Source organism: Aulonocara stuartgranti (assembly GCF_965226115.1).
Source record: "Aulonocara stuartgranti genome assembly, chromosome: 17".
Classification (NCBI taxonomy): Eukaryota; Metazoa; Chordata; class Actinopteri; order Cichliformes; family Cichlidae; genus Aulonocara; species Aulonocara stuartgranti.
The window spans coordinates 38,741,827-38,756,519 of NC_138953.1; the positions used below are offsets into that span (position 1 = coordinate 38,741,827).

Consider the following 14,693-nt stretch of genomic DNA (forward strand, 5'->3'; position numbering starts at 1 on the left):
AAAACCCAGGAAATGCTCAAATCGTCTGTTCTAAATTCTCCTCCTAACTTCTGGCAAAATAAAGAATTGCAGAAATGTGTTCTCGACACTGTGCACCCAAGCTACGAGCACTTCACCACTACTTCTCTCGTCAGACAACCTGAGTGTTTTGGCCTATGTCAAAAAAAAGTCTTTGGTACCCAGCTAAGATACACTCCTTTCCATCCGCTGGACCTCCTGTGATTTAAATCTGTGGCTCCTTCCCTCATTTTAGGCAGTTGGAGACATTAAAAGCAGACAAAGCTGAACTTTTTATAAGCAGTAACTATGCAGTTACAGTGAATACTGGTTATTGTCACTTATAGGTCACTTACAAACTAAAGAAATCGCTTTGGCATTTGGCCAGGAAGAACAAAACGACATCTGCGCTTAATTATCTGGAAGCACCATAAATCTCTCATGAGTTTGATTCTCTGGGAGTAAAGGTTATCTAGTTCCACAGACAGAAACAATTTGGGAATACGCAGCAAAGGAAGCATAAAAGACCCCCGAGGCAAATGCAGAAGGCAGGTTTGACCACCATGAGTTGAAAATTAATATTCAAAGGACAAACTTTTCAGTAAATTGAAGCGGCAATAAATACTCCCAACATGCTTCCAAAGTGAAATCATGTGCAGACTTGAAATAAAATGCTGCTAAAATTCGCTCCAAACTCCACCAGGATCAAAGGGCATATAAGTACACAATGTGTATGAAAAAGCAATGTGTATGTAATATATTAAAATATATATATATATCCAATAGCATTCAGTGCAAGAAAAAGCTTGAGCAAGCCACAAAACATCTGTTCTTTTAAGTCCAAGCAAGGCAGGAAATCTCACCGAATGGCGAATGATTACAAACTGTGTCTACCAGCATAAAATTATAAAAATAACAAAACTCACCTTCCTCCAACCGTTCAGCTTCCCTAATTTCCTCTCTTTCTTGTCAAAGCAACAGGCGCCCATGTTGCTGTGTGTAAAGTGCAGGGTAGAGTGGGGCTGCCGTCCGTTAAAGTGTCTCAGTCTCAGTCTGACTACAGCATGAGTAAAAGGACCAAGCCTCTGCTCTCTGACGCTGGGAAACGCCACAGCTCTAGTGACTCACTCGGGACTGCGAGGTCTGATCAGGCTCTACCTCACACCCTGTGTCTGTGGAGCAATGACTGTGTTAGACCTCTGCTACATACACACTCCCTCTTGGGGAGGTCCCGCCTCTAGCCTTTTCCCCCCCCTGCTCCTCTTGCTTGCTGCTCAGCGCTCTTGCAGCTGGCAGTCACATCTCCGAAGCTTTGCTGTCACTGTTAAATCTACTCGGGTGACCGGCTCTTTAAAAAGCCCTTTACACGTGCTCGTCTCCATCAGATTTCTTCATGGTTTCATTATTCATTCTAAGATGCAGTAATTTGCTGCTTGGTGTTTGTGGATTTTGTATTGGGGGGATGATGATGTCATCATCTCAGGCTCAGGGATAGGGATTCATTTTTCCTTGAGCTTTCTTTGATAACCAAGAAAACACTTAATGAATTAATGCACATACCGTATTTTTCAGACCATAAGGCGCATTAAGTGAAACAAAACAGTCAGATAAGTCAAACTTTACTCAGCTCATTCTTCTTGCTTCCTCCTCTTCCGTAGCATTGATTCATTGATGCTGAATTCTCTGCAGCTGCTCTATTCCCATGTTGTTGCAGTATATGAATGACTAACCTCGTATTGTGGATGGATTATCTCAGTTGTTCTCCTGACTGAAGTTTGGTCCGTTTACAGCATCCTGCCATGCGATTGCATTTGTCCCTAACCATCGGGAACCCTCATGTTAACTTTTATCAAGTGGAAAAAAGTTAGCGTTCATCCTCCAGCTTCACTGTGTTTATGCTATGCTAACATAGCTGTGTAGCTAGCGATCACGTAGCACATCATTATATACCAGCTAGTCCAGCTTCAGTAACCCTACAAACGTCACTGCTGTTTAGTTTTCTGTCTTCATTTATGTTGGAAGTGATAACAGAGCTGTACGTTTGATTTTTTCAGAAATCTCTCAGTCAGAACATGCTATATCATGTTTAGGTGGAAGCTAGCGAGCTAACTTCCTGTTAACTTCTAACTCCGTTGAATGTAATAAATTCTGTTTTCATGGATGCCTGGATGTTAAACTTAATTGTTACACCTGGTAAAACAGCAACGCTGATCATTTTATTAAAGATGAAAGAATTTAGACAGTTTTAACTCTCAGTGATGCTGCAGTGTTCGTTTGACTTTGGGACCTGAACGGATGGAGTTTAGGACCCAGATTCCTCCGCGAGGCTCCTGGCTATGGTAGCCGTAATGCACCGACAATCTGGTGCAGCTTCGTAGCTACCAAAGTCGTAGTAAAACATGTTTTGACAGATTTCTGTGCACCGTGTAGCACATAAAATCAGTTCGAGGTCAGTAAGCACAACCAGAATTCATACATAAGGCACACTGTTGATTTTTGTGAAAATTAAAGGATTGTAAGTGCGCCTTATAGTGCGGAAAATACGGTATATGAACTGGACAAAAGCAGCAGCTTTTCACCTTTTCAAAGCAGGAACCAGTTGTTTCTTTTTTGGTAGCAAATTCATCACGTTTCGCAAATGAGTGCAGTCAATTATAAACTTCCATTTCAATTATAATTTTGGCTCATGCAGAATTGGGATAAAATCTTTATCTTCTCTTCACTTCCCAAAGTTCAGTGAAATCCGCATGATTAAAAAAAACAGTTGTTTCATCTTTTTTCAAGTTTACTAAATCTGATTTTCTTTTTAAGTTTTCTTTTAAATCTGTGAGTAACTCTGTTAAATGATCTTGAGCCCCATATTGACAAAAAGAACTGATTATAATCAAGCAGACATTAGATGCTTAAGCTGTATTTTCACACAACAGAGAGTCTGCAGTGCTGGAAGGAGCATATTCCAACTCACAACAGACTTTGACCCGTCTATGTCAACCATACATAACAGAGGGGACAGTCACGTACTGTAAGTGCTCAGCATCAGCCCCTGCCTGCACTTCACCTTGGAGGTACGATCGCATCTTCTTGCGTTTCACCTCCCCTGTGCTCATGTTTCATACTCTGCCACAGCTTGGATAACAGTTTTTCCACCATCCTAAATACAATAGGAAGTTGCGGGGGTCATATGAGCCGATCGGTATGTTCTTGCTAACAAAGCCGCGTTGGGTGTAACGGCCAAGTTAACAAAGGGTCTGCAGTTGTGCAATGTTTTAGTTTACTGTAAAAACAAGACTGCCGAGATATGAGGGGATTAGCCTACTGTGGGTACGGACACCCAGCTGCACGCACACTCACGTAGACACAGGCATGTATACATGCGGCACATGTTCGATGGGCGACTCCTTATCAGCATCTTGTGCACATACGGTTACGTGTCGGGGCACATTCACCCACTTGCCAAAGTCACATCTGTGAGAGAGGGTCATAATGCATAATAAGCACATTGTGCCACTTGATACGCTGCGCTGTGGACCGCAGCGGAGACTCCACATTTAAAGAAGAAATACAGTTCAGTATGAACTGATTAAAAATAAGAAAGTACAATTTAGAGAGCTACTTTTCTTTCGTTTGACCAACGATAAATGGCCACACCTGTCAGTTTACATCCATCTGCTCAAGTGGAAGTGCTGTCAGCTTTCCATTGTGTTACAGTCTGATGATCTTGGCAGACCGAGGGGTAGGTGTAATGTTTTCTGGAAAAAGCAGCGCAAAACCATTCCTTCGTTTTTCCCTTATTGGGATATTTGGGAATCTTTCAAGTTGGTGAAGTTCCTGTATTCAATCATCACCTACAGATAACGTTCGTCTCGATCCAAAAAAAGTTTTCTACGATTGCAAAAGTCCTACAGTTACAGTCTTGATTTCAGGCTAAACTGAAACGCAGCTGAGGAGTGATGCAAACCAACAGCTTCTTTAAAGAACGTTTGTACAAGCATGGATGCTCCGACTTCCTCTGCACTCTGCCTGTCTTCTGTGTTTGGTCTGTCACCCCTGCTTTCATGTCTAAATGACTGTTTGAATAGTTGTTCCAGTAGTTCTGCAGTGATTCTGTCAACCTAAGTGAAACCGCTCCTGCTTACTGTCAGTGCTGGATGTGTGACGGCAGCAATAGGATAAATAAACACGGCCATTAACCGTCCAAATGGGTATGTTGGGATGGCTATTGTCATATAGAGAGAGCAGCAGGAGATCAGGAAGGAGACAGGAAGAGAGAGTAACTCTGCCCAGGGGTCTGCGAGGATCCCTTAAACACACACACACACACACACACACACACACACACACACACACACACACACACACACACACACACATTCTTTGTCTTCCTCTCTAGTTCATTGTGTTTGACCCACTGCTGGATCACTCGCATCCTGTTGTCCAGTTTTCATGAGAAATAATAAGCTTTCCTCTTGATTCACATGTTTACATGACAGGGTTTTTCAGGCTAAGTTACACTCATCGCACACACAGCAGCTTTCTGTGGTTTGGACTTAAACAAAAGACCAAAAAATGTAAATATCTAGCTTCCTCCAAGTGGCCGATCTCTGTGGCAGTCTACGGTATAAAACTGCCCAGGTTAGATCTCTAACAGTGATGGCCATATATCCAGTGACTCATGAACTCTTCCTACCTTTAAATCCCACAGACATATTTACTTTGGTGTCCGGCGGCCAACCACATTATCTCTATCGACAACCATTTTAAAAACAGACATCTGTGGACTGACTGGATACTTCAAGCCGCAGGCGAGGTCTGATCATTTTCTCTGAATGATGAATTCTTAAAGTACAAAACTGAATAGATGTAAAACCTTGTCGTAACGGGGAAACTGTGCTTTGATATCCATGACATCATCTGAATGCAAAGGCCAAAAGGAGGCAATTATGAGACCATGTGTTTTGTATTACAGCCCTTAAGGTAATAGCAGCAGAGATTCTAATGACAGAGAAATAAATTATAGACCGAGTAATAATTTTTTGATCCCCTGCTGAATTTGTAAGTTTCCAAAGAAACGAACAGTCTCTAATTTTTATGGTAGTATCGTTTTAATGGAGAGAAGCAAAAAATATCAACCAAAAATCCAGAGAAAATACATTACATAAAAGTTTTAAATTGATTTGCATGTTAGTGAGTGAAATAAATATTTTATCCCCTACCACCCAGCTAGGATTCGGACTCCCACAGATTGGCTGCGTGCCCATGTGTACAGATTAGGATCAATCATTCATCTCAACGCATGTTTATAGAACCAGAACCAGTTTCTTCCATTCGAACCTCGCCACCACCAAGGACATGGTCAGAGGCAAAGCCTTAGATATGCTCAAGACTGGAACTGAGGTACAAAACGTTTGATGAGCTTTCATTATTCAGAAATGGAAGAAGTATAAAATGACCAAACTGCTCAATCTGGAGCTCCTTTCAGTATCTTGCCACACGGGGTGTGCTAACAAAGGAGAGGAAAGGAAGAAGCACATTAAAGTCATGGAGTGGCCTAGCCTCAGACCTCAGTCTTTTAGAAAATCTGTGGAGGAAGCTGAAGCTTCGAGTTGCCAAACGGCAGCCACAACACCTAAAGGATTCAGAGAGTTTCTGTAAAGAGGAGTGGGCCAAAACCCCTCGTGAAATCTTTGCAAACTTGGTGACCAACAAAAAGAAACGTCTTACCCCAACAAGGGTTCGTCCACCACCAAATAGTAAGTCATGTTTTGCTTGTATGTCTGTCTCTTTCCATGAAAATGATACAGCCATTTCTTTGTAAGTGAGCAAACTTACCATGACTCACACAGTCATGGATGCCACCTAATAATTCTTAGATATCATGTCGAGAATCCAGTGACACGAGCACAGGAAGCGCAATACAACAAGTGATTATTAAGCTGAATGTGGTTCAGTACCATTGTTTCAACTTCCTGTCTCTTCACATAAAAACCAGGCATTGAACTTCACTGCACATGACACGCAATCGGTGACACAGAAGAAACAGAATAATCAGCGGACAGTGGAAAAGTTAGTCAGCTAAGATGGAAAGAGAGCCACAGCCGGTCAAGAAAAAACACACACCTGCTTGTTAGACCATCTTTTCAACAAGGAGAGTTTTATGTTTGCTCAGGAAAACAAATCTGATGATAAATAGGACATATAAGTGAGCTGGTGGCCTTTTAATCCAATCAGCACTCATCTCAGCCCCCTCTGCCAAACCAATCTCCTCCTCATTACTGTTCTGTTTATGTTCAAACTTTTAACGCTGTTTACTTTGATGGGTCATGCTAAGTTCAGCAGTAGCATCTTTGGATTTTGTATACCGCCCTTCATGTGTTTATTATGCTGAAGGATTAATGCTTCCTGCAGATTCCCTTGCTAGTCAGATTTGAGAGCTCCCCTAAAAAGCGGAGCCCTTTTTTTGTATAAACACTTGCAACACATGGACTTGGATTTATCTGCTCGAAATACAAGTGTGATGGCACAAAACTGCCCCCATTATGATGAAACACAATAACAGCAAACAGTGAAAGGTGCAGCCTCTCATACCTTGGTGGAGGCCATGTCGCTGACAGAGCGGTAGGTCTGGATGGTCTCCAGCTGGTCCAAACACCACTCCAACTCCTCCATTGTCTCCATGGCCAGTTTCTGGTACGCGTCATCTGTCAACAAACAGCCGGCACACAGAGACACGCAGTCAGAACAGACAGAGCACATGGAGCCCGAACGCTGCCCAGCCACTCCCAGGGACCGTCCACCCACGGGTCTCGCTCAGGGTTCCTGCTGCTGAGGAGGGGGGACTGCTAGAGGTGGGACACGGTTGTAGCGCCCCTTCGTCATGAGGAGGTTTTTTAGCTGCTGGGACTCGCAGCTGTCAGTGGAATCGAGAGAAAGCCAGGACCTGACCTCGTTCTGTCACACACTCGACTTGTCTGTGTGAGTCCCCAACCCCCCAAACGTCATCTCCCAATCTGAGGCCCTCAGCTTATTTACATAAAGTCAACCGCCCTATTACAGGAAACTAGATACCCCCACCTCACAAACAAACTTTACCCCATCTCACAGGAAACAGACACCTCGAAACCTAAACACACATGCAGAGGTGCACATGTTGTACCATTAAAAACATGCATTGACTTAACTGGTAAAGTTGCCACCGATTAAGAAATATTTAATCACACTAATTATTTTACTTTTGATCATCGACAACAGACGGTGGCATCGGACACGTCTTCGTGATGAGCCCATCATTTCTGACGCAGGATGTTTTTAATCACTCATTTAGTCATAAAAAAAAATGATAACAACTGCTGCAAAACATGTGTCACTGTTGCTTTCTAGGACGTAAGAAGAAGGCTGAAGGTCCAACCACAGCAGTCAGAAAATGCGCCCTAGATATAAAATGACAGGAACTGGCACTGGCGTTACGTTTACCAGAAATGCAGTGACATTTCTAATGCTGTTGTGCTGTTACCATTTAGGTTGTTTTTATTTCTTTTCTTTTTAAATATGTTGGTCAAATAAAGCAGAAGGATTATAATAAAAGAAATCTTGAGTAAAGAACAAAAACATCTACAAAGCACACATGAAGTTGGTCCAGAGAGGGATTATGATGACAGACAGAGAAAGTCAAGGCAAGGTTTGTGCTGTCACCACTGCTGAGAGATTCCTGCTTGGCCTGGGAGTCACTGCTCCGACCCTGTTCCTGTGGTTTAACCATTTTTCAGACAACTGCAAACTGTACGTCAGAGTTGGAGTGAGTGTGTCTTGGAAAGCAAAGGCGAGTGTGCGATGAGTTGGTTGGTGGAGTTGAACCAACACACACACACAAACACACTCTTCTCCCACTCACTGTGTATACTCCGGGTCGCCTAGCTGCGGAGCACAACATGGCAGCAGGGTGTGCACTGCGGCGACCTTAGCGCGGCCACGTAGAATGCGTCCCCCGCTCTGATCTCCTCGCCATCAAAGACACGAGCCTGTTTGCTCTCCCAAACATGAGAGGCACCTGGCACTTTGCCCACAGCCTTCCCTCACTCTGATGAGGGAAGTGAAAGAAAAAGAGGGAGTGTGTGTGTTTGTGTGTGTGTGTTTAGTTTAATGCCACAACTGCCTGATCTTGAAACGGTTTACACTTATTTGAGATGTTGCTCTCCAGTATTTCCAACATCTTTGAGGTGGTTTGTGTTTTTGAAGAGCGTAGAAAGGTCCCTTTCCCTGGAACGGTCTTTTCTTTTGACCTTTTAAACTCTGCTCAGAAAGCAAGAACCACAGTAGAAGTTTTTCGACTGGTATTTCAACATTTGTCCAAAGTCGTAGCAGTAATGATGAGTGAAAATGAAGCTGCATCAGAGAGAAACAGCCATGGCTGGATTGATCTAAAAATCACTTTCAGGACGTGATTTCAAAACACACAAAACTGGGTCTCAAGATCTAGTTCAGCAAGTCAGGCCCTAAAGCCAGCCATAAGGCCAAATACCTGCAGGTCTCCATGTATTAAATCCAAGTTTTGAGGCAGGTGCCAGAGCCACAGAACTGTAACACTTGTATAACGGTTTTACTTTGATCCCTGGCCTGCTGGAAAACAAGGCCAAAATCACCAGTCTTTCCTCCAGCAAAGGACCCAGTTAACCACCTGTTAAAGATTTATTTGCTAAGAACTAAAATATTTGGCTCGGGTTCTAAGTTTTATGTCAAAAATATTTAAATTGCTCCAACAGCTATCAAAAATAAGCACCGATGCTTAGAATACTTTACTTCAGATAGAAATCGAGCTAATAAAAAAGACTAGTCGACCATAAAACAAGACAAGTTCACAGCTTCCGCAATATGACTTCACTTCCTATTTGGCTTTGCCTATTTTAAATTCATATGAAAAGTTCCATCATTCATCCATCTACCGATCCATCCATCATCTACCCAGCCATCATCATCCATCCATCCATTTATCCATCCATCTACCCAGCCATCATCCATCCATCCCTCTACCCATCCATCCATCATCTATCCGTCCATCATTTATCCATCCATCCACACATACATCCGTCTACCCAGCCATCATCTATCCATCATCTACTGATTCATCATCATCCATCCATCCAACCATCCATCCACCCATCCATTTATCCATCTACCGCTCCATCATCCATTCATCCATCTCCTTATTTCTCTCTCCTGAACATATGGAAGGAAAAAAAAGTCAGAAATTAATCAAGAAGTAATTAAGTGCAACATACAAATAATAATAAGCCTTATTATGTTTTTCAGGGTTTGTTTGTTGTTTTTTGTAAACTTCAACTTTTTTTACATTTCAAATATCATTTCAATTAAACAGCCTGTACACATTGGTGGACTAACCATTAGACAAACATTAAATATAATTTGGTTAATTACCAATGCTTTTAATTTTGGTGGTCTAATAGACGTATTAAACACTGTAAATATAAGTATATAGGATATAATGAGAAAGAAAAAAAAAGGTCAGTTTGAACCTGGATCTTAGGTCTACACCTATAGTCAGGTCTAATTAGATGGATGAGACACAAGCAGTAAATCACAAACGTGTTGGTATAAGGTTAAAATATGATTTGTCATAATGGGTAAAAAGTATTGGTGAGAAAAACTGGTGATAATGAAAACACATTAAGAGTAGAGGCATGTGCACTCACTATATATTAGTAAGTACTCCAGTTATGGCCTTGGGTGGACTGAGGGAAACAGCACTCCAAACACACACACACACACACACACACACACACACACACACACACACACACACACACACACAACGATACAAGAGGGGATTTCCACCGCCTCCACCCGACACAAGGACCTTTCTGATCAGTGCTCAGACCTACAGTTTGTCCCACAGGGGCAGGCAGGAAAATACATATGTACAGTCCAGCCACACAAACACAGTGACACACGCACACTTGATGGCTAAGATGTCTTGTTACCGCACACACTGCCATACAAGCAAGTACTTTCCATCTGAGAGAAGCGGAGCCGGCGGGAAAGGTTTTTGGGGGGGGGGGGGGGTTTGTCTCGGTTTCAATTTAATATTGAAAAGTTTTTAGTTGTTTTTCACTAAGTCCAGCGAAATCAGCAGCCCGAGGTAACATTAAAATCGAGAAAATGCAGGAAAAGGGCAAGAGTGAATGAAATAAAGAGAAATAAAAGGAACAGAAAATAAAATCCAAATAAAGAACACATGGGCTGTTTTTTTAATGTTACCAGCATTCCTCTTACTGTGTCAATCCATAATTCAATGATTGTTTTTCCTTTCCCTGTTTCACGTGCATTTTAGCGCCGGTTCCAAAATGTTTTATAATTCTTAGATCTGTCTTTTATTTGATTATTAGCATTTCAGAGCATAATTTTTCAGATTTCCCCATAAAATCAATTTAAATTCACTCACCTCCTCCACAAGAATAACATTTTGTTGGTTTATTTACTCCACATTTTATGGGAGATTTCTTCACAAACACACACACACACACACACACACACACACACACACACACACACACACACACACACTCAAATGAGGTTATTTAAGGACCATTGTGCCCACAGGACATCAGACAGGAGCTGTTAAAGCTGTTTGTGTTTGTGCCTGTGTGTGAGCGACAGCTGCATCTGTCATCCTCCCATGGGCATAGAGATAGTTTGCCCGTGATGCAAAGGTAGATGCAGCAGGGCATGTCAGCTGCAGCGCATTATCAGCAGCCAGCATCTATGTGGAAGACTGTTAGCTTAATTGTGAGCAAGCACTGACACACGCTGGGACACAAAACCCACTCTGACTAAAGGGGTCAGTTGAGGACCAGCCCTCCCCACACCTGCTCAGTCCATCCTAATTTCTGCTTTTCGTTGACCAAGAATTCACCGTGTAAACATTCAGGTTTCGAAGGGTGACGTCCCACATTTCTAGTGAACCAGCGTAAACAGACCACACACGCACTTAAAGAGAAGCCAAACTTTGACGCTGGTCAACTGGCAGCAGCGCCGGATTTGTAAATGGCTGAAAAAAAGCAAGAGAGAGACTGAGGCACTCTCTTTCTTCATCTCCTGCTTTACCAGAAAGTGAGTTGATCTGAAACCCTCCGTGCGGTTACACAACACTTCCTAACAAAGACCAGAGATGGTACATTGAGGTGGGGGGGGGTAGCGCTGCATTTGGAGGTCTTACAAACTCAAGTTTGGCTTGACATTCACAGAAATGTCATTGACAAGAAATCTGAAAAGTCAAGGGGAGGACGAAGAGCGGTGGTGGAGTTTGTGGTTTCGGGGCCTTCTTGCATAACCTCGATACATTTCTTGATCAAAACATTTCTCTAAGCTGGGTTCTGAGAAGTGACAAAATGACATCATGGCTACGTATTTCATTAGCAAACATTTATCTGATTTACTGGGACTCAGAATGTGAGTAATATTTCAGTAGATGACATTTCCTTACCCTGCGGCTGTTTGATATTAAGGATAGGAGGGTAAAATAAACCTCTAGCCATCCTGTTATATTGGAGACAAAGCTGGTAAATTCATTGCTCAGGGACGCAGTGCTGGTAAAACGTGCTGGTTCCTTTTTTATGTGGTTGTGACCCTCCAGAAGCAGCACTGTGACATATTTAGGATGTTGATTCACAGATGAAATATTCTGATGTGTTGTAATCGTCCATGTCTCTCGTGCCAAAGCTACCAGCTTTTATATTTGCTGCCTTCCCCTAACACAGCGGTGGAGATGGCGAAACAGCGCTTTCGCGTGCGCGGCTGTCGGTGGAAAGAAGAATGCAGCTGTTACACTTGCTAACAAAATAGCAAGCGCGTCTCTTTATCTGTGTTTAATGTTTCTCACTTTAGTAAACAGAATTTGTGTGGCGAAGGTTCAAATCCAGTCTGGAATAATCTATGAAATGAGACATTATTGGAAGTAGCAACACACTGGAAGTAAACATTAGATTTGCATTTTTTGCAGGGTCGGGGGTCCTATTGTTTCACAGCATGTGAGTACAGCTCAGTGCAACAGTGTGACTTGTGGCTCTTCTACCTGCATTTAAACTGAAAGTCATTTACAACCACAAAACATAACAAAGGTGCTTTGACTGGGCCACACAGCGTGTACGTGTTTGAGTGCTAGGCCCCATTTTTGTAGCTTGCTGGCTCTAATCCCCCCTGCTTATACATTCCTCCCCACATTATACACATTTCTGTGAGATTTACAATCCGGTCGTTAAGTGATGACGCGACGAATCCTACTTCCAGGCCTAAAGTAGTCTGCGTTTAATATGGCTTTTGTGTTGTTAACATGTTTAATGTTTTGTATTTTCTTCTATTTGATCTCAAAAAGCTCCTAAAACAGTCAGCGACCACTGTTGACCTCCCTCGGCTTTTATTACCGCTAATCATTTATTTAAGCTCAGTTTTTAAAACCTTAGGATGTAACTACAGCCCAGCCCATGCAGCAGTATATGAATGACTAACCTCGTATTGTGGATGGATTATCTCAGTTGTTCTCCTGGCTGAAGTTTGGTCCTTTTACAGCATCCTGCCATGTGATTACATTTGTTCCTGACCACCGAGAACACTCACGTTAACTTTTATCGAGTGGAAAAACAGTTAGCTTGTTTATATTATGATAACATAGCTGTGTCGCTAGTGGTCACGTAGCACATCATTATATACCAGCTAGCCCAACTTCAGTAACCCTACAAACGTCACTGCTGTTTAGTTTTCTGTCTTCATTTATGCTGGAAGTGATAACAGAGCTGTACGTTTTAATTTGTTTCCAAAACCCCGCAGTCAGGACATGCTATATTGTATTTAGATAGAAGCTAGCGAGCTAACTCCCTGCTAACTTCTAACTCCATTAAATGTCATAAATTCCGTTTTCATGGATGCCTGGATGTTAAACTCAATTGTTACACCTGGTAGAGCAGAACGCTGATCATTTTATTAAAGATGAAAGACTTTAGACAGTTTTTCAACTCTCAGTAATGCCACAGTGATCCTTTGATATATGAACCTGCAGCGGAGTTTAGACCCAGACACGGCTAGTGACGTCAGACTGAACGACCGGATAGAAAAGAAAAGCAACGCACAAAACGATGACTCTGCCCCATAAAGGCTGGACGGTTACAGCAGAGACCACGCTGAATCGTAGGAACGACAGCAGAAAGAGCTAATCAAATTCTGTGTCTACGCTGCTGTTACCGTCTAAAAACAAAGACTGGAATGAGAACTGTGTGACTGGAACATTCATTCATGTATTTATTTGTATTACTGGTATGTGACCTAATTTCAAAGATTGTTTTGAAGACGGCCGGGCCTCTTTCAGAAGTTCTGTTGCAGTGAATTCATTCTTCCATTATGCGAAGTCTAATCCAGACAGTAACTTTGTTTTATCTTTGCATGCAAGTGTTAAGATTTTATGTGGCTAAAACTTCAGTTACAGTAACATTAACCCAGAAACCAGTCCAAACGGGCCTTTGCTCCAAACTGAATCACCCACAAGTCTGAGGTTTCTCTGCCTCCGTCACGTGCACATTGTTCGCAGAGACACGGAGTGATTTACGCACGTAGGAGATGAATGTGAGGAGTACACGGTGAGGAGTGAAACGAGCTCAGGGACAGTCTGACACGGCACGGTCTGAAGGTTCGCTGAGACCTGAGGTGCCTTGTCGTACAAACAGTATCCCTCTTATCTGACCGCTCGTCACTTTCTGATGTAAAAACCTTCACAGTTTCGAATCTGTATCTCTCCCGCTGATAAAAAGACAGACGTCATTGAAGCTGTGTGTTTGGCCTTATTGTCAGCTCGGCTCTGAGGACCTGTGAGCGTAAACAGTCTTGTCCTTGAGCTGCATGCTCACGCACTCTCTTCATCTCACAACAGTTTCTAACATTTCTATATATCCAAAACTTGGGTATGCCCACCAAAAAAATGCACACAGGCCGGGCTTTGTCTGTATTACCTGGGGTGAACTCCTGCATTGAAAGCAACAGCACTGACTAGACTGAATGAGCCTCATTGTCATGCTGACTGGCCTTTGGCCCTCAGGTTGATTTGCATGGATCAGAGGAGCCGTGGGACCCCGCTCAGCCAGACTTCTGTCAGTGTCGATGCTGCTGCTGCTTTATTCTCCTTTTTAAGTTCCAGAGAAGCTTCCAGACTTAGAATTAAAAGGTGTAAGTGGTGCATCTGAATTCAGGGATTATGAGAAGTGTTGGGTATAGAGCAGCTGTTGGTGGTCCTGAAAGACCCTGCTCTCTAAAACACCTCCAGACTGATTTGACACCAACAGATTTACTCACTTCTCACTTCCTGAGGGCGTGGCTGACACGTGGTCAATCACAGTGTTCTGCTTTTTTTCCCTATTTCAAATATCTGACTGCAGTAGAGATAAAGCTACTCTTTTTCCTTGATTCTTGTTTACGTGATCTTGGGTCCAGCCCAGTAGCCCCTCTTTGACTCAGTGTAAAGCGTGTGCATTGCATAGAGAAGCATCTTCCCACTAAAGAGCTGTTTTTGTGCAGGTTTAGATAAAAAATACCATCAGTTTGTTAAACTTCATCAAAAAAAGAAAGAATCCTACATCTCTGCTAGTTTTCAACAGGTGCCTGTAGCTGTCCCTCCCCACTTTTCCACTCAAAGTGGAAACAGA

At 42.7% G+C, this 14,693-nt stretch overlaps 1 protein-coding gene across 8 annotated transcripts in view; it reads right to left on the minus strand.

The window, feature by feature from the left end:
* Positions 1-14,693, minus strand: part of pde4ba (phosphodiesterase 4B, cAMP-specific a) — a 222,618-nt gene that overhangs the window by 13,257 nt on the left and 194,668 nt on the right. For 7 of the 8 annotated variants that reach the window (XM_082511427.1, XM_082511424.1, XM_082511425.1 and 4 more), the window contains one exon: positions 6,583-6,695. In XM_082511427.1, coding sequence (XP_082367553.1) covers positions 6,583-6,695 — 113 coding nt within the window. Of the gene's footprint in view, positions 1-923; positions 1,183-6,582; positions 6,696-14,693 lie in introns of those variants that run through there. The other variant, XM_082511431.1, reaches the window with a different exon arrangement.